The following is a 25,971-nucleotide window of genomic DNA, read 5'->3' on the forward strand; positions in this document are numbered from 1 at the left end:
TAGTGGGTGTATCTTGGAATTCTGGATAATCCAATATGCTATACAAGAGTAAAAATCAGTGCTCAGAACTTATATTTAGAAGCTAAGCTGTGGTACCTTCGAAAAAAACTGGGCACAGGTCCATGCTCAGAATTTTCTTTTTCTTCCTCCTCCCCTCTTATTTCTGTAGTATCTTACACAGTATCACAAACATTCTTTAAATAATTTAGTTGTAACCTCTGACAATTTTATGCTTGGATTCTCCAATATATTACAGTTTTCTGAGAAAAATCTAGTATACTTTGATTTCAAAAAAGAGATAGAGGATTGGAGAAAACAGGGACGGTGGAGCAACGCCGATGCGAAAGATGTTGACAGATCGAACATTCTTCATTAAGAGCCTCTCATTTTGACTTGAAATCCAATCTTCTAGGCCCTGGTTCATTGATATTGGATTATGTGACAAACGCATTACACAAAAGAGGTTAGCACCATCTTTTGGTACCAGCCTTCCTGCCTCTCTTTCTCAGGTAATGATTACCTGCACCAAATTGGCGTCACCAAAATTAACACCTTGCACGCCACTAATTCCATGGCTAACTGCCGCTTCAAATAATTTAATCATCATTTTACGTAGTCCCATAACACTTTTTCAGAATGGAGTCAATCCCCCACGTAAAAATCCATTTCGAGGCAACGTGATTGCAAGTTACAATTGACGCTAAATCAAATAGACCACCTGCATTGTCCCAATAAAATCATCGCGTCCACCAGCACCTACCAACATTGGTTACATGGATTAACTCACAGAAACATTCTTTGCTCTGTTCTATATCTTGCATTTATTTAAGCTGGGAGGTCTAATTGTCCACCGATGATTCTAAAGATGCCTCATTATGAGAATCTTCTTGCAATGATGAAGATCTACTACTTGGAAATCTACTCATGCCCAAATAAAAGCTTTCTCACCTCTTTAGTTGGAAAGCATCTTCTAGGAGAGTCAACTTCTGATCAGTTGGAGGTCATCCAATACACTGAACACTCAATTAGTGATTGGAGAAGACCAACTAAAGAGATTGCTACTCTATTGTTGGGTAAGTTTGATGAGAAAATTTTGTCCAAAAAAAAAAATTTTTGATGGGAAAATATAAGCAAGGACCTGGGACTTTGGTTCTCACACTAAAGAAAAGCTAATGCATCAAGAGCCTTCTATCTATTGGAACCGGGAGAGAACAAGAAAAACAGCTCCAACCGCCTTATCTTAGTTATAAATTCTCAGTGAATTAATTCTTTCAGAAGGAAAGTGGGAGTGCCACACTTTTTACCAAGCTTCTATCCGTCGATGCAATGACACCTAACAACATATTCCTTCAGTAACGATGACAATGGAATTCATCATGATGCTGCAAAAGAGGATTCTGTGGCAGTTCGAAGACACAGAACTAACCTTCCTAGCCACAGGGTCCAAAGGTAAAGGATAAGAGCTCAACCACATTCCTCAGTCAGATGTGACAACAAACATATGGAAACTGCGATGCATAACATCAACTTCAGTATTCTGAATTGGAAACTTAACCGAAAAGAACACCTGATGTCGTATCCAACCTGCTTTTTTTGACCTGTTCATGAGAATTCTTATCATCTTTGTCTGTAAATCAAGAGGTAGAACTCTATACTCTTCATAAGAAGGAACTTGGAGCAATTGAAGGGAAATTAGGGACAACTCATTTAGAAGTGGTCCAGACTGAGGTGAATTACTCGTTAGGCAGCAGCTAGCTTTCGATCTCTCAGGTCAGCCCGCGTGTCCAGTGGTGGGTCTCCTTCACTTTGCCGATCTGAAATCATGGCAGATGGGTTCGTAATTGGGACCACTGTCACACCAGGACATTATTAACAGTGGTCCAAAAATTTCTTGCGCTTTATTCATCTAATGTGGGATGCATTGCTTGCTTCTGTCACTGTGTTCGAAAACAACCAGGCATCGCCACCAAGTCAGCTTGTACTCAAAGCTGGGAGCTGCTGATCACTAGAAAACAAGAGAGCATACCCGTTGCATGGACTGAAGATTGCCGACTGAACTTTCCTTCTTGCCACATATACCGCCTTTTGGAATGGGATAGAGGTTTTATTTGGTTATGGACCAACACCAAACACGACCACAAAAGAGCCCAACGTTGATGATGATGGTGATGATATGCATTAGCTTCTCTTTAACACATCTATAGGATGCAACATAAGGAAGGACATATATGGAAGCATATCTTTTGACAGTTTGAGATAAGGTACAACCCCAGAAACTGTATCGCTGCAAACAATTTATCAAATTAGTTTTATATGGAAGCATATCTTGGACGGTTGGCAATCCTCTCATCCGAGAAGAGTTCTGAAGTTCAACTTGGAAGGTGGTATTCCCACTGTAATTCTAAAAAAAAAAAAAAAGGGAAAGAAAGGAAGAAAGAAAGAAAGAAACTGCTGCAATAGCGTTTTTTTTTTTTCAGTAAGAAGATGGACATGTCTATTATTCTGCTACAATATATTAAATGATAAAATGATCAACATGGTCCTCTTGAAGTTATCATCAACGTACATCTTCGCTGGCTTGGACCTACCATACTAGTGTTGTTACCGTCTTCATGCCAACTCCTCCCAAGTCCCACCCTCAATTGACTGTTCTAATCAATAGCGCTTAGTTTTGGTTAAGTGGCCAAAATAGCCCCTAAGTTGTCGCCCATGTCTTTGGCACTACATTGTTGTCATGGACCCTATTTGTGATAGAGGTTGGTGTCTTCCATGCCACCTCTCCCACCCTTTATGGCACTTGCTTTATTAAAATAACAAGCTAAAAAAATGATGTAGAAAAGAGTGGAAAAGTTGGAATCAGATCAATGTCTGATCCACCTATATATAAATGAAAGAGCGGATTGCTATCTCTAGTTGCAGGTCGAGAAAGATGGGTTGTGCAAGGTGGAGAAGCAGGGCACGTGCATTACTACCCATCACATCCTCTTATAGAAGAGAGGATTCGGCTAGTTCTTCATGTGCCTCGCTTCTCCACCTAGCCAAACTCATCTAATTTATACAGAGCATAGCGTGGATGATACAAGCTACCTACTGGCTATGAGCAAAGGTGAATTGGCTGTCGGTTTAATAGCCGTCTGGATCATTGAGTCCTTTGCTTCTTCAGTCTCGGGCTCTGCAGGTGAGATATTTTGTTTTTCTTTTTTTATCTTTTTATCTTTTTTGATTGGAAGCAGGTGAGATATTTTCAAACTTTAACCTTAAAACTTAGCAAAGTCAATCAATATTAGGATAATTCTCAACCTTTTTTATCAGACAAAATCCTATACCTTGTTTTCCAATTCATCAAAATAATGCACATAAGTTCATGAAATGCTTCTGAGCATGTACTGTCTCTGGCACTAGAAATGAAGAGAGGTTGGTGAAGTATTTTTCCCAATGATCTCTGATACCTACACAGGTGCTAACACTGTCTGCTTAGATCCAGAAGTTGGAAGCCAAGTGAAGAATATAACCGCATAAAAGAGCACAAGGAAGAACAGTATCCAGTACTATGGTTTTCCTTCTTCGATTGTTATGTCTTGTTGCCACAGTTCATTACAAATTTCAAAATGTCATCAATTGTTTTAATCACATCACATGTCTATCTACAAGATGTTTATTTAGTGATAGTTCCACAGAAATAAGTCCATTGTAGGAAAATAAAAATTTTAGATTTTTGTTCTAGAAGCTGTGATATCACAAGAAATATTAATTCCTGAACCCTAAACTCTTTTTTGCCAACGTGCTCCTTTAATTTTGTAGGTCTGAAGGTTGGTTGGTTGGTTTGTCTGTTCCAAGAGTTTCAGCTAAATGGAATCACAGCTTTACAAGGGGGATCTCTCTCTCTCTCTCTCTCTCTCTCTCTCTCTCTCTCTTCCTCCCTCCCTCCCTTTCCCCACCACCCCCCTCCCCTCCCCATGACCCCCACCCTTCAGATCATGGTATCTAAGCATGAAATGTCATTGCATCATTCATTTACTTGCTACTCACTTTCTAAACCAATCACTCAATCATGTGCAGCATCTAGCGGGCAGCCATCATAATGAGATGTGCTTATAAGCTAGCTTCTTGAGGAGCCCAAGCAAGGTTAGTGAACATGTATACCAGCTTTGAGAAATTTCTGCCAAAATGAACATATCTTCCTCAAAATTTCCTACAGGTGTTTTCTGTAGATTCTTATAGGATGTTTGTCCGTATACTGCAGATATCAACATTGATTCACTATATAACACGCCCTTCCTCACTGTCATTTACATGCCATATTTTCTTTTTTTGAGAGGAAAACCCCCCCTTTTTTTTTTAACTAGAGAATGTTCCAAAGCTTTAATACCGGTATGGCCTTCTGATTGGTATTTCTAAAACTACCAAGACATGTTAGAGGAAATCTTCAGTTGCACTAATAGGGTAGTCTTTTTGGCATCCAAATGGCTAAGCTCTAGAATATGTTTCAGAAGCTGTTTGGATGCTCAAACTGGCCATGCAAGAATGGTATTTAGAAAAGAAGGCTGTAACTTTATTTTTGGCTTGATACCTTAGTATTTGATGTCTCCAACAATAATCCCATTCCAGGGTTAAGAGTTTGACTTTTCTATTATTTTTGAGAAAATTGTGAACTTTTTGTTTGTTATTAGTTATTTTTACAATGCTTGTCCCTCATCTCTTCTTGATCAATGCTTTACAAACAATCTAGCTTATACAAAATTACAGTAGTGCATGCATCGAAAAGAAGGAGATTGTAATAGTGCAATAACCAGCTTTGTCAAGTGATACCTACCATATTATAACACAAATTTGCAAATCAAAATTTTGCAGATCATGGTTGGTGCATTTAACTCTTTAATTATATGGATCTAGAGTCCATTCTCTTTGAGTTTTTAACCTTTGGGTAGTTCACTGATCACCATTATTGGTTCTATAGGTATCTTCCATCTTTTCTTGAGGAAATGGATATCTTCCATCTTTGTATTTCAAAACTGAAAGTTGCCATTCAGAAAAATGGGTTCAAATATATTTGATTCATCAAAAGTTTAGGATTTAAGACAAATTTCTATTATCCAAGAACATATGCATAAATATAAAGATGATAATTTTTAAAGCTTGTAGCTCTCATAATGTAGAACTGCAAGTTATAGTATATGCATCCTAGCCTAAAGCAAGAAAAGGATTAGATGTGATATATTGCAGACGTTTTAGTGATGGTGATAGTAATATTTCACATAAAGAAGTTTCCTGATGTCAAAAAGATTCTCTCCAAAATAAAGTTTGCACGGAAGAAATTACTTCATTATCAAAGAAGTTGGACAGGAGAGATTCGTGAAATCTTGTCTATAGGATTTGTCCTGAGAGCATATCAAATATGTACTTGTAGAAAGTCCAAAGTTAAGAGTTTTAAGGATTGACTTGAGGGTTAGGCTACTTTCTTGGTTCCTTGGGGACACAGCTATCCATAGACCTCAACCACTAAAGATGGAACAAATGTAATGACCACAAAAGCTGGTGGACAATTGGCTTGATTGAGAACTCTCTGAAAACAACTCACTCCTATTTCTACAGATCATTTTCTCCAAAGCTTTAAGAAGAAAATAATAGCAGGAGATTGTAATCTTGACTTAAGACCCTTCTAGCTCCCTAAGTTTTTGTTTCTAATATTCTGTAAAATGATGTGCTGGGAACACCAACCTTTTGCTCTAAAACATAAACCTAAATATTGATAATGTAATACACATCTACATACTATGCATATTTCTGCTGACAGAGACAAAATGTCAAGCATGCACTATTCGACTCCTGTCTCGAGTTGATCATTACCATCTCTGCGATCCACTTAATATCAAAATGCAGTAGAAAAGTGAAACTGTATAGGGGCAAAGTCAGATCTATTTCAAGAATTGGACACCAGATCACAGGTTCCAATATATTTCCCCGGTAAATTTCTGCAAGAATTGTTGGATTGGATAATCGCTTTACCTTTTTTTTTCCTTTTAGGGCACTCCAAGAGCATTGTTGGATTCTTTTTTTTTTTTTTCCTTCTTTCTTGAGAAAATTATTGGAGAGGTCCCAGTTGAAGGAAGGTAATGAAACTAATTAATTGCTTTTATTGCATGGTGGCCCAGGCTGGAAAGATAAGACCACCTCACCAACTGATAGCTCTGTGGTAGATTTTTAGACTCTTGTTCCGAAAATGAAGGCTGTATATAGCCCGGCTTCAGTGAATGTAACAAAATAGATCTCAGATACAGTGACTAGAATTGTCCAATGAAATGTTGCCATCAAAGGACACGTGTAATACATCAAACAGGTTTATAGGTACATGCCAAAAACACAAGCTCCCGAACAGCAACAACACTACTATCGGTATTGACGCCTTCTCCCGACCTCTGACCTCAAACCTGCCAAAGTATACAGAATAGTTCTGGAGAGATGTAGAAATAAAGACACCCAGGTTTAACCAAAATGACATTCCCTAGCTGTCATGAGGCACTTTGTGGGATCCGGGGTCCATCAGGTCCTGTAGAGCAATCAATTAATTGCTTTAAAGGCAGTGATAGATGTCTTCTTGCTAGAAGGTTGCTTCTGTGTACGTTTTACATCATTGTATAAACTTAGATTCGCAGTGCTGGCTTGTGGTTTATGCATCAGCTCGTTCTAGCGACCATGCCCGGTGAACTGAATGTTTTATACACAAATACTCATTTTCATCCATCACCAATGTATGAAGGAATTCAGTACTGCAGTGATAAATCTACACATTTGTATATGTTTCAGATCAAATTTCTGCAAGTTAGCGAAGGCCCACTTGCTCTGGATTGAATAAGAGGGCCAAAATCTGAAACAAGATGCTTTAGAGCATGTGACAACTGAAATATTTTCAATATATACATGTAATCCATGAGGATTTTACAGCCTTGTTATTGCAGTATAAATCAATGGTAAACTTTAGTTTCACGAGAAGAATTGGTACATTACTATTCACCCGATGCTGGATGCTACATAGGCAGTGATCAGAGATGTTTATTGTACAACTGCATCAAACTTGTGGCCATTCTCTCTGTCAACTACCTCCAGAAAAAAGCTACAAGCATAGCCATGACCAGAACAGGATCGTTTCTCGGATAAACAGTGAGTCGAAACTTGCGCCGTGAATAGATGACCTTCTGAAGCTTGTAACAAAGGCTTGTCTGCACAAAATATGAGCATTTAGCTACTGCCTTACTATTTTACCCCTTTCAAATTTAATGCAATATTAATCTCACAGTTCTTGTTTCAATTTGAAAATGCAGGGTATGGGAATTAGATCTATTATTTCCTTGGTAATTGAAGCCAATCTCCGAAACAGCACAAATTAGTTTCGAGTCAAACGAAATCTAATCCAGGTGATGAATCAATGGATATCTATTGGCTTCCATACCAGGACAGAAATTATTTGGGTCCAGGGTAACATAATGTACAAACACATAAATCTGGAATACCATTCATGTCATAGATGATGGGAGTTAAAGCCAAGATGCTGCATTCCTTCCTCATTACCTGAGCAAAAATGGAATCTCCCGTGAATATGGTGCATGATCTCCGAAATGGGTTGCCTTTTAGTCTAAAACTTGGTTTTAGATCTCCTTGATTTCTGCCCAGCAAGACTACTTCTAGCTCAGTTTTAAATGGAGAATACAATGTCTTTTCCACTGTAAAAATCAAATCCTTCCATTCATAGTTGTTCCCTCTGAAGGCTTGCCAGCCATCCTACAAGAAAAATATGCTCAAGATGTTTGACATGAAGCTGAGTAAAAATATATTTAAGAAAAACATAGTAAAGCTTTATCTGGATAGGCACGCCAATTTTGAACTTACAACAATGAAATGGCATTCCCATTTTGTGGATGCAGATAATAATCAGGTCTCCATGAATAACGAAGTCTCCAAACATTTATGAGTTACCATCCTAATCTTGTACAGCAAGTATTTTGTTGAATATGGTTTCATTATACAGGTTCTTTTATGTATGTTCTAGCATTCAAATAGAGAATCACCAAATTAATTTGCTGCTATGCTGTCAAACAGGAAGTAATACATGTCTCCATGAGGATTACACTCATGATACTGACTGATGATAACTTTGTTGTTTCATTTCCATTATTTCCTTTTTTTTGGGTGGCAGGGGTACTACGATGGTCCAAACCCAGACAAATATTAGACCAAGGATCTGTTTGGGAGAATCCAGACAAGTCTCACTGGCTCCAGTAGGATGGGCTGGAGAAGAATGAAGGTCGAGAGTGGGGGAGAAGAAGGAAGCACTGGGGCATCATGGGGCCCGATCCCCACAAGATGAAAAAAAAGACCTGAGAGATCTTTTAATTCATCCCATGGGGATTGTGCATGCATGGCCCCATGGACTATCCCTTTCCTGCTACCGCTCTCCCCCTTCTTTCTTTCGTGTAAAAAACCTCTGCGCACCCTATCCTGTCAGGTCCTCTGTGATTTTCTCAAACCTGACCTGAGGGCTGTGGGTCGCATCAAACCCAGGCCTCAGGTCTCTTGTATGAACACAAAGAGACTCTACCAACTTCATTAGTTGGCAACATCCCTTTTCTTTCATTTTTCATTATATATTTGATATTTCTTCTGGATTATGTACAGCCAGCACTCATGTTGGTTACACTAATAATCTTTTTCTTTCCCCCTTTTTTTTTCTGCCTGATAATGGATCGCCAGACACAGGAAAGATGAAAGATTCCTTCAAATGTTTCTGAAAGAAAACTACAATGGTTTTTCTTCTTGGTTGTGAGACTTCAAACCTCTTCCTGTGGCCAAAATAATACCTAAATGCATAAAGAGGGACAGCCAATGTGATCAAAGAAAGTGTGACAGCCAATTAATGAGGGCCAATTGATGCATACAAATACCTATAATATTGTGGAATTAAGGTTCAGCAACAAAATGGTTCTCCAAAAAAGGGAAAAAAATTAAGCAACAAAATAAAATGATGAATGCCAAATTGGTGACAAATTCAACTCATGATGATATCAAAAGAATTATGCTGGATTTATGCTTGAGGAGTCAAACATTAAACTGTTACCAACATGATTTGAAGTTCTTGGCACGCCTACATTTCTCATAAACAGTAATATGAGCTTGGCTCCAATTGAATCTCATTGAAGGAAACATTAAAGTGCTCAAAAGTGATAAAGAGTCATTGCAAGTCATACAAGGATTATAACCTGTTTGGTTAACCTTCTATTATTCCCAGTTTTCTACTCAGTGTTACTCTAGTTGGCATAAAATGGAGTCGGATTTGAGTTGGAATAGCATAGAGTTCTAGATAAAGTAGTAGAGTCCAAGATGAAGCAGGACTGGTTGACAGCATCAGGCAGTGCTAAATAGTCTAGATAGAGGAGGACTTTGTTCCTTATTGGTATTAGATTTTCTTATATTTATATAAATAGTCTAGTAGATTCAGGTTATATGCTATAGGTGTCATGCTATTGGATATATGCACAGGTTTTATATTTGGAGGGTTTTGATAGGCGTCCACATAGCGAAGAGGCATCCCTCCTTGTCTCCAGAAGAGTGTGTGTGGGGCCTGGAGTAGAAGCCAAGAACTTCGATCCTGGTTGGTAGATTTTCTCCAAAAACTAGATCAGTCTCAATTAATTTTTTAGGGTTTCGGATCACGGAGATGATCGAAAAATCTGCTGGAGAAGTTTCTAATATATCCAAAAGAAAATATCGAACATTTCAGATAAATTATAGTTTAGACGTGAACTAGATTAAAATTACGATCTTGAAATGTTTGCTTAGTTTAGTTAAGAGATTTCCCTTCAACATCAAAAAAAAAAAATCTTCCCATTTATAAAAGACAAGGGAAAAGAGAGGCTTACGTTGTGGTGGACGACGGTGATCAAGGGATTGCCCATCGCGTCGAAGAGGGTTTTGATCCGGTGGGGAGAGGGGCGGGAACATCGTTTGATTCGGAATACAAGATTCCCGTTTGCATCGTACACCGTCAGGTCGCCGGCTCCGGTGAGGCCGAGAGGGGCCTTGGTAATCATGAAGTCGACCGGGATCTGCCACGCCGACGGGGAGATAGACGCATTCATGATCTCCAACGGAACCCTTCGCGAGGGAGAAGAAGAGAAGACCAAAGCGTGTTCTAAAGGGCTCGGTCGGTAAATATTTGGGTTTTTTTCAACTCCGGCGGCGACGTTTGCGGCCTCGGTCCCGACGCCTAGAAAAATCGTTGTCTCAAGCGTCAGCTTTCCGTCCTACATCAACCCGAGCTCAACCTGTCCATCTAACCTGGCTACGAACCCAACCAACCAAATACAAACTTGATCCAGTTTTAAAGTTTACAACTATGTGGGTGGGGCCAATTGATCGAAACCAAGATCTAAATTAGGTTAGGAGCCCAATCATAAAAAGATGAATTAGGTTCCGATTCAGAAAGGAAAAAGCTAAATATCACCCGCCAGCCCACTGCTATGTTTAGTTGATTTGGCCGAGTGACTGTCTGCAACATTAATTCCAGTCTCCTAAATCAGTCAAGTAAATTTTAAAAAAAAAATTGATGGCCGTAGCAAAAAAATATATATTAAAATTTAAAATTTTTTTCATACATATCTTTCTAAACATTCAAATTTACATGAATATTTTTTTAAAATTAATATTTATACATATATTTTAATAAAATATTTATTTTATATGTATATCTTTTTTTTCTTATTTTTTTTATATATATACCCATATTATTTAATATTATTAAAAAATTAATAATTTAAAATTTAAATAACTAAAATATTTTTACAGATAGATGTGCAAAAAGAAAATTTATAAAGATATATATGCAAATAGTAATTTTATAGGAATATTTATGTAAATTTGAATGTTTAGAAAGATATACACACAAAAAATTTTAATTGAATTTTTTTCGTGTAAATCCTTTCAAATATTTAAATTTACGTGAATATCATCATAAAATTACTATTTACATATATATCTCTATAAATTATTCTTTTTGCACATCTATCTATAAATATATTTTAATCATTTTAATTTTAAATTATTAATTTTTAACGGTGTTAGATAATATGGATACATATGCAAAAAAAGATATTTTATGAGGGCATACATACACATATCAATTTTGAAAGGATATTTATGTAAATTTTAATATTTAAGAGAACATATATATAATTTTATTTTTAATTTGAATTTTTTTTTTTTGGATAAAGTGTCATGATTATATGGTATTGACATAAATATGTCGATCAGTAGCATTTAAGGTTAACCGTCGATCATTTTTGAATGACCCAAACTTAGAGATCATCAATGTTAAGTCATTTAAGGTAGATTGGGAGCCATCAAGGTAAACCGGCAATTTAGGGAATCAACTAATAACAGTCTTCAAATCCCCGTCAACAAATATATTGGAGATTTTTAGCTATAGCTGCATATAGACCAAACCCTCCTTATTTGAAGTCAAGTGGAGACTTGCATGGTATATATTATAATAAGGTTTGAATTTGCTTCTCTCAATCCCAGCCAGACGGTTTGAAATCAGTTTGATATGTTTCGTAGTTCATACAAGTCTAACCTAAATCACAGTCCAACTAATTCTTATCAGGAGCGAGTCAGATCATGTTCAGGTGGAGGCTTGCATAGTTACGTTGTTGAACGGGACCGTGGCCGGAATGCCGGATGGGGTTGTAGAGCAGCAAATCGTTTATTAATTCCGAGAGCATCAAATACCGACGAAGATTGGCTTCTCGTCGAGTTGGGCGATATTCCCATTGCAAGTAGTAGCCGGAGAAGAACCCAAGGTATGTTCTTGATATCACCGCCACCAATCTCGATCTTTTCTGCTGCCCCTCCATGCGGAGGATCGAACAGATTTATCTCTATTCTCTTTTGTTCAAATTAGGATTTTATGAGGGTTTGGTGCGTGGATAATCTTGCCCTAAATTTCGAGTCCCACCGATATCTGATTTGAATGGGTTATTTTTAAGATATTTATAGCGTAGTTATGCTGAATCGCTTCAACAATCCTTGATTTGCTGCTCCTTGACCTCTGCTGTTTTCTTGCTGCGGTCTGTATTTTTTTTTTTTAAAATTTTTGGCTTTCTTGATGCTTTATCGATTGGCATATGCTAACGGGGATCATGTATTCCAAGATTTCCTGGTACTTTGATCCACTGCAGCAGATCCAAACTTGAGATCTTTTCCCTGTTCTTGATGCTGCAAAAGCAGTAATAGAGCTACGCCTTTCAATATTAGAGGGCAACTCGGATCAATATTATTTTATATATGACTTTCCCTAGTTGACTTACATTGTTTAATGCGACAACAAGAATTTCCTATACAAGTTCTAAGTTAAAATGTAGATAAGCAACATATTTGAAATTGACATGCTTCTATCTATCTCCAAAGTAATATTGCATCTTTCATTCTCGAGTCAAAGTTAACTAAATATAGAGCTGATTCCAACGTGAGCTCTGTAAAAGCGCATACATCTCCAAGCAACAAATAGGATAAAATTGTTTGAAGCCATGTTCTTTGCTCCAGAAGTTGGAGAAAGATATGGGGGTTAAGGCATCCCCCCGGTAACCTGTGGAGATTTCAATTTATGCCTAACAGTTGATGATAGAAGTTTAAAGAGGGTAAAATCAATAAATTTAATATTTCTCTTTCTCAAGACAGTATGCTGTTTTGTATCTCCACTTCTTGAAAGTGCCTATGCTTGCTTGAATTGAGAAAGCTGATGCATTAATTTGAAAGAAGTTAGTGGTTGATTAGACAATCTGATTTAATTTTTAGGACAACGAGGACCTGAAATTGGAGTTAGTGCATGCTCCAACTAGTTAATAAAGAAGGTGAGATGACGTATGGTTGCCATTCATTTTCCTGATACCATTCTGATTACCTTATGCTCATTATGCCTTGTGTCTTTCAAAGTGAATGAATTCACAACATGCATGTTTAGCAGCATAAATCTATGGTTTCATTCTTGCTGGTTTGTGGAGCGTTAGAGCATAAAATATTAGGGTGGAAATATCTTCTCTTGCATATGTTAGGAGATCGGAAAAAGTAATATAATTTTTTAGTAAAAGCTAGAGGGATATAGATAGATATTAATATGATCATATACTGTAAAGAGGTTAGGCTTGAGTAGGTTGTTTTGAAGCATTTAGAATTGGGAAGACACAGAACTTAGTTATCTACCTCCGATCTATTGATGATGTTTCTTGATTTTGGTTCAGCTGATTCTGCATAAAACTATTCTTAATGTTCAACTGATTTCAACCTCTTATTTTTAATGTTTTCAATTATGATAACATAACTCACCCCAGAGGCGAAGCCATAGCCATAGTTCTCAGAGGCGCATCCTCCCTCCCATGCCGCTTCACCAAATCGATACCGGAAGACATGCCGGTCAATGATCAGTTCGACACAGTAGGAATCCGTATCATGCCGTTCTGGGATGTACTGAAATAGGAAGAGCCAAAGAAAGAGAAGCAGAGGGGAAGAGAGTGTGAGTCAGAGAGGGAGAAATAGGGAGAGAAGTGGGGGGAGGGTGTGAATGCTTTAATCCCGACCGAAACCCCACACACACACACACAAAAAAAAAAAAAAAAAAAAAAGCTCCTTTATTAATGCATGCTCTATCCACCATGGGTCACTTCAACATGAAACTTTATTCCAAAGGGAAAAAACATAATAAATAATCAGTCCGTTCTCTTATGATTTCCATATTTGGAAAGGATATCATAGTGTGACATGTTCTTTGTGGCTCTGCTCATTTGCTTCTAATTCTTTTAAAGCAGTTTGTTAATAACTACAACAAATTATGTGCTTCCCCTAGAATCCTGCTCATTCAAAGACTCCATAATCCATATCCAATTAAATGGTGATAAATCTGAGGTCCAAAACTTCTCCCTTTCATAGACCTGGCCAAACTTGGTTGCGCCCCTATACTTTCATCAAATTCTCTCAATCTTCTTACCATCCATTCATTTTTCTTCATGTTCGTGGCTACTTTATTCATGCACCAATCAACCTCTGAATGCTCAATGCACCAAAACCACTTGCAAAATTTACTCACAATGTTTTGACAGATGGCGACACCTGTGCATAAGTTTATATTCATCTCTTGGCCATATTTGTTAATATACTCTTCCTTCTTTTCTCACCATCCCTCCCCCACTTTCCCCCAAAATAGAGTTCCTCAGTCCTAGCCTGACTCTCCCAATGGCAATTTTTATTGATTCATACCATATGACAAGCAAAATAACCATTTTGATCCCCCTAGTTTTGTCTGTTAGGACATTTTTGACAAGATGGAGGAGATAATAACTTCAAGTTGATCCTTGGTGTAGTGTTGTAAGTATATTGCAATTGGTAAATTAGTTGATGGCCTTTTTGTTGCATCTATCATCTGGTGAAGTCATTAAAGGAGTTGACATGTTGGACCTTAGATTTATATCTAGATTTGATCCATTCAGTTCTGGTTTGGTTGGTACCCTTTTTCAGGTTGATTGATCTATGATGGTTTCACTTGTGGAAGACATCAGACTGATTATGTTATTAGCATTCATAAAAGTGAGATTATAAGCGGTAGTGGATTGATTAGGATGAACATTCCTTGGTTTTCCTTTTCAAAGAGGCCTTGTTAGGGTCAGCCATACCTTATGGTTGTTCATAAGGTAGTGATAAACAAATTAACATTCAATGCTGTATTGAAGTTGATTTGCAGACAATCAAGTTCTTGTGGAATTGGTCTTCTCTTGTTTATTTTTGAAGAAAATGGTTTTGCTGAAAGATGATGTAGCACTTCCTCCAACTTATTCATCAACGATGAGAATATTATTCTGAATGCAGTGGTCTCAAGGTAATAAATTCTGTGGCATAGATTTGTAAGACAACCGTAATTCCTTGGTTAAGCCTATTATGTGAAAAACTTTACCCAAAATACAGTGCAGCATATCATCAAACTCTTCTGCCGCACCCTGCCCAACAAAGCACTTCTTTTTTTTGGTCTTGTACCATGCAATCGCATCAGCCTTTGTAATTGAAAATTAGATTATACCTCTGTTTGTTATCTTGAGTATCATTTATGTTCCTTTTTCCTTTTAGGTTAAAGATAGAAACAAGATGCCTGCCATTGCTCACCACCCAGGGGGAGTGCAGCTGCAGCTGCAAGCTTGCGAAGGCGGCGGTCATCTGCCGGTGAAGGTGCAAGCACAATGCTCCAGTTCTACACTGATGTTGCCACAGGCGATAAGATGTCTCCTAATACTGTCCTTTTTATGAGTGTTGGATTTATTGCTGTGGTTGCGCTGCTGCATCTGGTTGGTTTATTTGGTTTGCCAATAGAGCTTCAATATGTGCAGTAACTTGAATCTTCCTAAGTAGTGTTTTTATTAGCATCAGACATACACTTGTTGAATTTGGAGGGTCAGGTGATTTAGCAACCATGTTGTGTGACTTGAGGGATCTCATCATTTTGACTGAAAAATCAAAAATTATGAGGGTGATACACAGAGACACACACACACATATATATGAAAGAAATCATGAAGGTGACAGTCATGCATGTGGCTCACCTGAAATTATAACAGCGATGGTTCTATCGTGAAATGACTTATGAAATCTAACATGCTGGATTTTTTTCTTTTTAAAAAAAATCTTGCAAACAATTGAAGTGTACTGTATAAGACTACAATGGTTAATTAATCTGTAGTATTCCTGATTATTAATGTAGTGTGGTCATAGAAGTTTGAGTGGCTTCAATTTGATGCTTTTTAGTGGGTGTCAATTGGCAAGAATGGTTCCATGTTAGTTAATCTTCTGCTTGAATACTGAAAGGAGGACATTTGTGAAGGTTGGAGTCTTTTGTTGCCTTTGCAGGAGTTTAGATGAATGAAGCACTGTATTCTTTGGCCCGTGGCTGGTCTGCTTTCACCTTTAGGCTAGTACATATCTACGTGCTGCTATATCATCTTATCAAATAGATTGGGCGAAATCTTGGATTGGATTTGCGCATTATCAGCACCCCCATTCTTCAGAGCATTCTAGTTAAAGTTACCATGCTCTACTTTGCATGCATTCATATGCTGTGAGAAGGAAACCAACCAGCAAACCTACTGGCTAATTTCTACATCGTATTAAATAGACTGGATGAAGTCTTGGATTCTAATTATCCTGCTGCTCTTAATCTTCTCACGGATGCTGATTCTACTGGGATGCAGTTTTAATGTCTGTAATTAAGGGAGTTGTCCCCTAGCTTCTACATCAAAAAAAAAAAAAAATGAAGAAGGAAAAAAAGGTGAAATGCTTCTACTTGTGAGAAAATGGTGTTTCCTTAAATGACCATCAATTTACGGCCATTATATAAGTTCTAATGGTTGTCGGCATGCTATGTACATAACGAAACACGTCATCCATTTACATGCACAAACTTTTATCATCATAATACTAGACATAGATATTGATGAGGTAAAAAGTTGATCTTTAATCATTTTGTTTTACAATCCAAAAAGGTATATGAATGAATTGTTGCTTGTATTAAAGCTAACCGTGCACCATATAATATGTTTTTTTTAAATTGTTTATTTTGGTCAGATATATGTCATACAGGCAATACACGTGCCCTAGACTGGTAAACTCTAAGTTGAGCAAACTAGTCGCCAATATAAAAAAATTGATTTTGTAGTATTTTCTTTAACTTGATTTCATAGTAATATGAAGGTAAGGTCAACAAATTGACTGCCACAAAATTTGAATTTCCTGTTAGTTTTTAGGGGTAAAAACAAGCTGTTTATAAAAAAGCTGGTGTCAGCAAAGGAATCAGGAAGACTAATAAACTTTAATTTTCTAGTAAACATTGATAGGTCCATAAAGAGTCAGTGCAAGATCCTTTCATGTAAACCAACTTCCTAGCAATTGCTGCTTATCAAAATCGCAAAGGATCCGCACTCACAGCCAGTACTTTTAGCGCATGAAATTAAACAGGAAAAAAATATCGCAAATTGGCCGTTACTACAATGGTCGTGACATCACTTGTATAAATGGACTCAAGTACCTCTCAATCGACTAGACATCACTGTTTCATATGTAACATGAACTTAGACCCAACCTTAGGTAAGCTGAAAGCATAGTGGGTCGAAAAAAGTCATCCAAACACCCTGGTTGTGAACAAGGAGGAGCAGACCAAATTAAACCAGAGAAAGAGTATGGCCAGAATGACTCATCGTTCTTCTAGGGTGATCAGGACTTGGCGCGAGTTGTTTTCCTGATGTGATAAACCACAGTGATCTCTTTTAATCCATTATGCTCGTTTGTTTTGTAATGTGGCCAAGGATGGAGGCAACGAGTGATACAATCACTGGTGCCACGGCATCGTCCAAATCAGCAACAAAGTCGTGCTTGGCGCTGCTTCTGCTCCTTTGTCAACTTATGGTGGTAAGCATTTTGGTGTGCAGCCCACAATTTATAAGGTACAGATAGATAAGTACATTCGTTTTGAACTCATAATATTGATGTGAATTGGAATCTATGAATATATTTTGATGTTTTTAACTTAACATGCATGGCGTGCACCTGTAGAGCATTCAACTCAACTAAGCTCTAATCCCAAAGTAGTTCGGGATAGGCTATGAGTTTATTATTAATTCATGAAATAAGTAATTCTATCATAAAAATGGTAGAGTTTGAGCCTTAAAAAAAATTATAGAAACATTCGATTCCTTCAACTTTAGTCCAATTTCACTTACACTTTCTATGCTTTAAAAAGTATCAAACCGATCCTTCTAATTATCAATATGCTTCAATATAGTCTAATCGTCTATCTCTGTTAATGGAATGATGTCATGTGACCATTACATGATACTATTATTTTATAAAATGATAAAAATACCTTTATCTCCACCTCCTTCCTCTCTTCTCTCCGATTGATCTTCTCCTCCTCTGTTGTTGGCATCTCTCTTTCTCCCTCCTCTCCTCATCTATTTCTTCTCCTCCATGATGGCTCCCTCCACCTCCATCTATCCCTCATCGACGACCTCTCTTGTCCCTCATCCTCTTCCCTCCATCCATTTTTTCTCTTCTTCCTCTAAGCTTGCCCATGAGCCCTTTCTCTTTATGGTGGCTTTTTTCATTTTCAATCGTTCTTCATCAGTGATCCATTCATCTCCTTATCCCCTTCCTTCTCATTTATTTTTTCACTTCATCTTTCTCTTTCTCCATACTGTGCCCATGAGCCATCCCCTCTCTTCCCCTCTTTTCCTCCTCATCCTCCTCCAAGCCGTTTACGAGCATCTCCTCTCTTTTCTCCTCATCCTTCTCCTCCAAGCCATCCATAAGCCATCCTCTCTCTCCTCTAAGCCGTCCATAAGCCATCCTCTCTCCTCTTCTCCCTTCCCTCCTCACCCTCCTTTTACAAGTTGCCCATAAGCCATCCCCTCTTTCTCTTCCTTCTTATTGCCTTCTCCTCCTCCAATCCCACCCATAAGGCCTTTGATGTCATCTTCCTCCTCCACATCGACCTCCACGACCTCACCTCTCTATGATGGCTCCCTCTATCTCCATCTTTTCCTCATGATGACCCATTCCATTTGAGCAACGGATATTTCTATTCATTAAGATAAAAAACTAATACTATTTTTGAGGGAATAAAATAAGCGATGCTTTGCTTTGGTGCATCCCATGCCTACTAACTAGTGCTTGAGACAACTATCCTTAGTATGGAGTCTGTCATAAACAAACTACAGGCTTAACGTCTCGTTTTTGGTTCCCAATGGCTAAAAATGGCTAGTCTAATTTTTTAGAAGATTTAAATACCTCCAAATATAATCAAGAGCTACGAGAGTGGATCCAAGATGAAAAAAGAGAAAAACTCAAGTTCTTGGTGAAAACATTGAATATTCTTGAGCAAGTCAAAAGAAGAGGATTTAAGAACATTTATTGAGTAAGCTATCTTGAGTATATTCATAATAACTTTCAAAGAAGTCTTTCATTGATCGAAGAAAAGAAATTCAAGTTTCAACAAGTATTCATCATTAACTTTAACCGAGCTTCAATAAATTTTATTTTTTTAATGCTCTTACTTATTTTTTCTAATTTTTATTATATATATTATTTTTTTATAAGTTTTTTGGGATAGAAATTTATGACATAGACTTATCCAAGCCTATAATTTGATTTTGTATTAATTAAGTCTAGCAGTGACTTATTTGGAAGGATTTTGATTAATTTTTTATGTAAAATCAATTGGATTGATTGTGAGCTTACTAAAATAATTGATTAGATCGATTGTGAGTCTGGATAAAACAATCATACTATAATCAAGAGAATTATAATAGAATTTTCAAATATGAAGACTTAAAGAGCAGACATAAATATCGGGTTTATATTAAACTACTATAAATTATTATGTTTATGTTGCTTACTTTAGTTCTTATATTATGCATTGATTTATCATTTATTTTGCTATACATATTTATTACTTCTACTGTACACTTACTTAGTTTACTTTAATTAAGCATGTACTTGATTTAAGATTATAAAAATTTTAAAAAAATCTAGTTCACCCTCTTCCCCTCTTGACTTGTCTATTTGAGTAATAATTGATATTAGAGCAGGTGTTCTTTAATCTTTTATAGACTTAACCATCTAGAGCTCAAGATCAACGGTAATTCTTAAAATATTTTTTGATGAAAGATACTCACTTGTAAAACCATCTCTTTTTTATGAATTTGATTATATTTATTGAAAAATTAAAATAAAAATTTTTATTTAAGCATAATACTATGCTTTGTAAAATATTATAGTACACGGTCTCTACACATTCACTAAAATTATAAATAAAGTTTAAATTTCTAAATATAAAAATGAATAGAATAATAAAAAAAATTAGCTCAATTGAATGCAAATGCAATGAATATACTTTATTATGCCCTTTATGAATATCAATTTAATAGAATATATACATATTCTTCTGCTAAAGAAATCTAGAATATATTGAAAATAATTTATGAAGGTACTTGTCACGCCCCAAATCCGGGACATAACACGGCCATGCTACCGAAAGATGGAACCCACGATAACACGAAGCCAATTCATCATAATCATCTAAAATTCATCAAATAAAAAGATTCAATTCTATTATTCATCAAATAATCGAACCAATATTGATTCAGAGCATCTAAATCCAAAAGTAAGTACTAACCCGAATCTCAACATTCATAAATAACTACAAATCCATGATTATAAAATAAATTAAACTTCTGTTGCCTAATTTTTTTTTTCAGCTTGCTATGCCGATCTTCAAGCTTGGATTCCTTTTTGCCGATCCTAACCTTATTTTTCTGTTCAAACAAAAAGAAAACAAAAAGAATATGAGCTACACTAGCCCAGTAAGTAGAACTTGCACTTCCTTATCGGATCAAGCATAAGTTTTTCATGATAATGCAATATTTAGAAAATAGCAGGTAATACAAAATAAAGTATTTCATAGAACGTATAACAAAACAAGTTATAAACTCATCATGCATGCATAAATCATGTATATTTCACAATCATGAATCGTAAATCATTTTCATCATGTATTCATGTCATGTTTCAAAACATTGCTCACAGACATTCTTGCTAAGGTCACTATTATACCCGTGACAGGGCCATGTTTCTTAATCGACAGAGTTCTTAATTCATGTGCCAACTTTATACCCGCTGGCAGGGCCATTTTTCGTGTGGATGCTAGCTCCGGATGTCGACCTTCCCAAAGGAATTCATTCATAGCCATCTGAGAGCCTTTGAAATCATTATATCTTTTCTTAAAGCATACATATACATAGATGGAAAAACAATGAAATTCATGCTTCATAATCATACTTATTTTCATAAGACATATTCATGAAATCAATGCTCATAATAAAACATGCTTTTTCATATCACATATGCCGATCCTTATTTTATGAAAAATTTTGATTTTATCAATAGTAATTCTTTGCATAAAAATATGATCATTTAAAAATAAATAAGGAGCATAAGATCTACTTACCTCGTTCATCTTAGATCTTCAGACTTTGTTAAAAGAATCAGCTAATCCTATTTAAAATATCAAATCATCATCAATTTCTATTTCATAAATATAATAAGATTAAATCATAAGGAAAGAGGATTATTGTCCGGATGTGTAGGTCCATCCAGATATCAGGACAATTCAGGGTCTCTGATCTGAGGGTCAGATTAAAGTGACTTGATCAAGAAATCATGAAGCACAGATCGAATTAAAGTCAAGATCAATCAATAGGATTCTTTAATAATAAATTTGAAAGATCTTTGATACGATCAGATAAGGTTGTCATACAGCACGGATATCAAAGCAGCTTCAGATCATCTTGTTAGAGTCAATATAAGCTTCTAAAAGATGAAGGCATGACTCGATACAGGATTCATAGATCTTTTTTTTTAGAGAGAGAAAGTCGGTCATGAGAGAGAAAGTAGAGAGAGAAAGTGGAGAGAGAATCTTCGTATCCTTTAAAAATGGCAATCATGATTGAGATCATCAGAGATCATATCAAGGTGACTTAATATAGATTGACCATGATTGATATTATCAATTTCGAAAAAGAATCGGATCGGGATCCGATCTACTGCACGAATTTTGGAGCAGTCCCAAATCATCATATTTTCATCTCAAGTTTATCCTAGGGTCTGTGATGTAATTAGAGAGAGAGAATGATCCTAGAGAGACGAAATCCATAATGAGAGAGAAAGGTCTAGAGAGAGAAAATAAAAAGAAAATCTAGAGAGAGAAAATATAGAGAGAAGGTAGAGAGAGAAAGTCCAATTCTAGAGAGAGAAAGACTTTAGAGAGAGATGAGAAAAATTTTCTCTCACATATATATATATATATTTTTTTTCTTTTTCTTTTTCTTTTTAGAGAGAGACAATAGAGAGAGAGAGAGAGAAAAAGAGGGAAGAGAGGAAAATTTTCTCTTTTCTTATTATTATTATTATTATTATTATTATTATTATTTTTCTATTTTGTATTTTTTTTGCTTTTCTTTTTTTTTTCTTTCTTTTTTTTTCTTTTTCCTTTTTCTTTTCTTTTTCTTTTTCTTTTTTCTTTTTTTTTCTTTTCCTTTCCTTTTCTTTTTCTTTTTCCTTCTCTTTTCTTTTTCTTTTTCCCCCCGTGGCCTTCTTTGGCCGGAACAGGGGAGGACTAGAGGGACGTTGCCCGTGGTCCGGCGGGCTGTGGCGGCACGACCGGTGGTCCGGCAGCGGCGACCGACGGCGATGGAGCCGGAGATGGCCGGCGGCGAGGTTCGGCCGGTGGGAAGTTAGAAAAAAATGGAAAAAACAGGAGACCGCCCCTTTCCTTGAATTTTCTCCGGTCATTGGCCGATCACCGGCGGCCATGACCTTCGGGGAAGATAGGTAGAGAGGTGGGGTCCAGACCTAGGGGTGCGGTGCCATGGACGGCGGCGCTGGTGGCCGAAAAAGGGAGGGAGATGGCTCGACCGAACAGAGCAAAACATGATCTTGGCTCTTTGTGGATTTTCCGACAAAGTCGGCGACCGACAATGATGTTTGGGCCAGAGGGGAAACGGAAGAAGGAGAGGAAGAAAGGTTGGAGCCTTACCTGAGCTCCGACGGCGTCTTCGGCCTCTGATTTCCGGCGAGCACAAGAATAGGAGGCCGCGGCTTCAACGGGAAAATCGGAGAAAAATCTCCGACAATCATCGGTGGCTGCAGGGTCTACCCATAGAGGAGAGGGGAAGGGTTCTTATAGAGCTCGTCCTAGGGTCTTTCAATGGCCCTAGGACTCCGATTCTTGATCGGGGAAAAGGAAGACTCCGATCGGGAGTCTTCCTGCTCTGTTTTTTCTTTTTTTTTTTCTCTGGTGGGGTTTGTGAACTGGTTTTGGGCCCTATTGGGCCGGATTATCACAGTACTAATAAAATAAAAGAATTAGAAATTAGTATGCTAGCACATGAATATGAAATATTTAAAATAAAATTTTTTGAATATATTTCTAATATAGTTTCAATATTTACAAGCATTATCAATGATCTGAATTTATTAAAAAAATCTTACATTAATACTGATTTTGTAAGAAAGATTCTAAGATCTTTATCTAGATCTTGGAAAGCCAAAGTGATAGCTATTCAAGAGGCAAAGGAGGTGTTGGGTATAAAAATACCCACAGCCGAAATCCTCAGCATAATCGACAGCAGGAAGACTCCGCCCGGACTCCTACGGGAGCCGGGCTTCGACCTCGACTCCAACAGATGAAGACAGACTTCATCCGGACTCCTACGGGAGCCGGACTCCGCCGACAACACCAACAGCAGGAAGACTCCGCCCGGACTCCTACGGGAGTCGGACTCCGTCCTCAACTTCGACCACTGGTAAGCACTGTCCGGACTCCTACGGGAGCCGGACTTCGCATTTAACCTTGATTGCAGGAAGACTTCATCCGGACTCCTACGGGAGCCGGGCTTCGACCTCGACTCCAACAGATGAAGACAGACTTCATCCGGACTCCTACGGGAGCCGGACTCCGCCGACAACACCAACAGCAGGAAGACTCCGCCCAGACTCCTATGGGAGCCGGGCTCCGTCCTCAACTTCAACCACTGGTAAGTACAGTCCGGACTCCTACGGGAGCCGGGCTTCGCCTTTAACCCTGATTGCAGATAGACTCCGCCCGGACTCCTACGGGAGCCGCGCTTCGACCTCGACTCCAACAGATGAAAACAGACTTCATCCGGACTCCTACGGGAGCCAGACTCCGCCGACAACACCAACAGCAGGAAGACTCCGCCCGGACTCCTACGGGAGCCGGGCTCCGTCCTCAACTTCGACCGCTGGTAAGCACTGTCCGGACTCCTACGGGAGCCGGACTTCGCATTTAACCTTGATTGCAGGAAGACTTCATCCGGACTCCTACGGAGGCCAGAGTCCGGCCGCTGCCGAACGTCAGCCAGCAGATCAGCACTCCCAGGCCACAATCACGGCTATGATCCTGCTCCACTCTTTGCGGCAGATCCTACGCAGCCCCATCATTATCCGACAGGCTGTATCAACGGCCATAATTCTGCTCCACCCATTGCGGCAGATCCTACGCGGCCCCATTATCCTCTGGCAGGCTGTATCAACGGCCATAACTCTGCTCCACTCTCTGCGGCAGACCCCGCGCAGCTCCATTACTGCCTGGCAGGCCACGACAAACGGCCCCAACTCCGCTCCACCTCCTGCGACGGATATCACACGATTCTCCCTTCCACGTGGCACACTCCAGCAATGGTCACGAGTCCACTCCACTACTCTTCGCCGCATATTCCGCCTGACCCCTAGGCAGCCCACTACGAGGCAGTTACAAGTGTCACCATCGGTCCGTTACCTCCTCCGCCTATAAAAGGGAGGACTCAGATACGTTATTCTATAAGCTCATTTTTTATCTCAAAACTCTGCTAAATTCTCCATTCGAGCGCTCCATTCTTGTTGAGGTAGAGAACTGACTTGAGCGTCGGAGGATCTTGCCGGAGCAACCCCACCTCCGATTTAGACTTCCTTTGCAGGTCCCGGCGGCGACCGCGACTTCCCCGACTCCAGCTCATCCGGCGCCAGCGGATTTTTGCACCAACAGGATGTATTGACTATCCAAAGAAGAGCTCATGGATTCTCTCGATGAGCAAACTATAATGAATTAAGAAGAAGAAAATAATAATAAGAGAAAAAAATATTGTCATTCAAGTCTTCAAATTAAAAAGATAATATGAAAATTTAAAAATTCGATGATGAAGATGAAGATTTATCATTAATCATCAAAAATTTAAAAACTTTCTGAAGATCGAGAATAAGAAGAAGCAAGCAAGAAAGAAAGAAATAAGAGAAAATAAAGCTTTGATTAAGAGGGAGCTAAGAAAGAAAAGAAGAAGAAAAGAAAAATCTAAAGCGACAACAAAGATTTAAATATCAAGGAAGAAAAAATAAATAAGTTATGCTTTATGGCACAAAGAGGTAAAGTATGTCTTGAAAATCAATCTGAATTTACTTTTGAAGAATTATAAGATATATTTTATGAATTAATAAATAATTTAAAAAAGATACGATATAAAAATAAAAAGTTTAAAAGAGAAAATTAGATTCCTACCAAAGAAAAAGAAAGATTTCGAAATAAAAAGAATGATTTGATAAAAAAAAATATTAAGCTAAAAGAGGAAGTTAATAAACTAAGACCTATAGTAGATAAAGTCACTTTGGGTTTGAAAAACTATAAATGATTTTGAATGATAAAAATTTATTTTCAATAAAACTTGAATTGAATTTAATTCTTTAAGAAAATAAAACTTATAGTAGATAAAGTCACTTCAGGTTTGGAAAACTACAAATGAATTTGAATGATAAAAATTTATTTTCAATAAAAATTAAATTGAATTTAATTTTTTAAGAAAATAAAAATTTTTGAACAATATGTTTATCAAAGCTTCTTCTGAAAATTCTTCAATAACTTATTTCAAATGCAATGGATTAGGCCATAAAGCTTATGATTGTAATATCAAGAAAATATATTATACCATAATTGAAAAGATTTGGATTCCAGAAGGAAGTATGTCTACTCACCCCAAAGGATCCAAGAAAGTTCGGATATCAAAATTGAAAAAATAATTATTTTATAGGTATGCCTAGTATCCTATGTATTAAAGAAGAGATGGTAATTAGACAATAGATGCTTGAGGTACATAATGGGAAATGAATCTCAACTCATCATCCTTGAAACTAAAGATAGAGAGATGGTAATATTTGATGGCAATGGTTAAGAAAAAGTCATTGATATTAGTAATATTAGAACCACCACTTTTATATTGATTAAAAAATATTATAGATAGTTTGATATATATTGAATTAATTTACAAATAAGTTAGTTAAAACTGAAAG

General features: G+C 37.4%; 1 protein-coding gene and 2 long non-coding RNA genes across 4 annotated transcripts; 2 read left to right on the forward strand and 1 right to left on the reverse strand.

Annotated features, from left to right (window-relative positions):
- The first annotated feature begins 2,930 nt into the window (after positions 1 to 2,930).
- LOC114914187 (uncharacterized) lies at positions 2,931 to 8,669 on the forward strand. 2 transcript variants are annotated; one of them, XR_003800852.2, is made up of 3 exons: positions 2,931 to 3,178; positions 3,802 to 4,125; positions 8,192 to 8,669. It is a non-coding gene; the product is annotated as an uncharacterized lncRNA (long non-coding RNA). The 2 variants fall into 2 exon arrangements; XR_012141354.1 differs by lacking the exon at positions 8,192 to 8,669 and adding an exon at positions 4,244 to 6,733.
- LOC105044773 (protein LURP-one-related 7) lies at positions 6,867 to 10,243 on the reverse strand. The gene is made up of 3 exons (XM_010922780.4): positions 9,912 to 10,243; positions 7,567 to 7,776; positions 6,867 to 7,217 (listed from the first exon to the last, which is right to left on the reverse strand). The coding sequence occupies exons 1-3, from the start codon at positions 10,128 to 10,130 to the stop codon at positions 7,095 to 7,097; spliced, it is 552 nt and encodes a 183-aa protein (XP_010921082.1). The 5' UTR covers positions 10,131 to 10,243; the 3' UTR covers positions 6,867 to 7,094.
- Positions 10,244 to 11,458: 1,215 nt separating this feature from the next.
- On the forward strand, positions 11,459 to 15,743 carry LOC105044774 (uncharacterized). The gene is made up of 3 exons (XR_003800853.2): positions 11,459 to 11,544; positions 11,654 to 11,849; positions 15,160 to 15,743. It is a non-coding gene; the product is annotated as an uncharacterized lncRNA (long non-coding RNA).
- The last annotated feature ends 10,228 nt before the right edge of the window (positions 15,744 to 25,971 follow it).

Source organism: Elaeis guineensis, chromosome 5 (assembly GCF_000442705.2).
Source record: "Elaeis guineensis isolate ETL-2024a chromosome 5, EG11, whole genome shotgun sequence".
In the NCBI taxonomy this organism is placed as follows: domain Eukaryota; kingdom Viridiplantae; phylum Streptophyta; class Magnoliopsida; order Arecales; family Arecaceae; genus Elaeis; species Elaeis guineensis.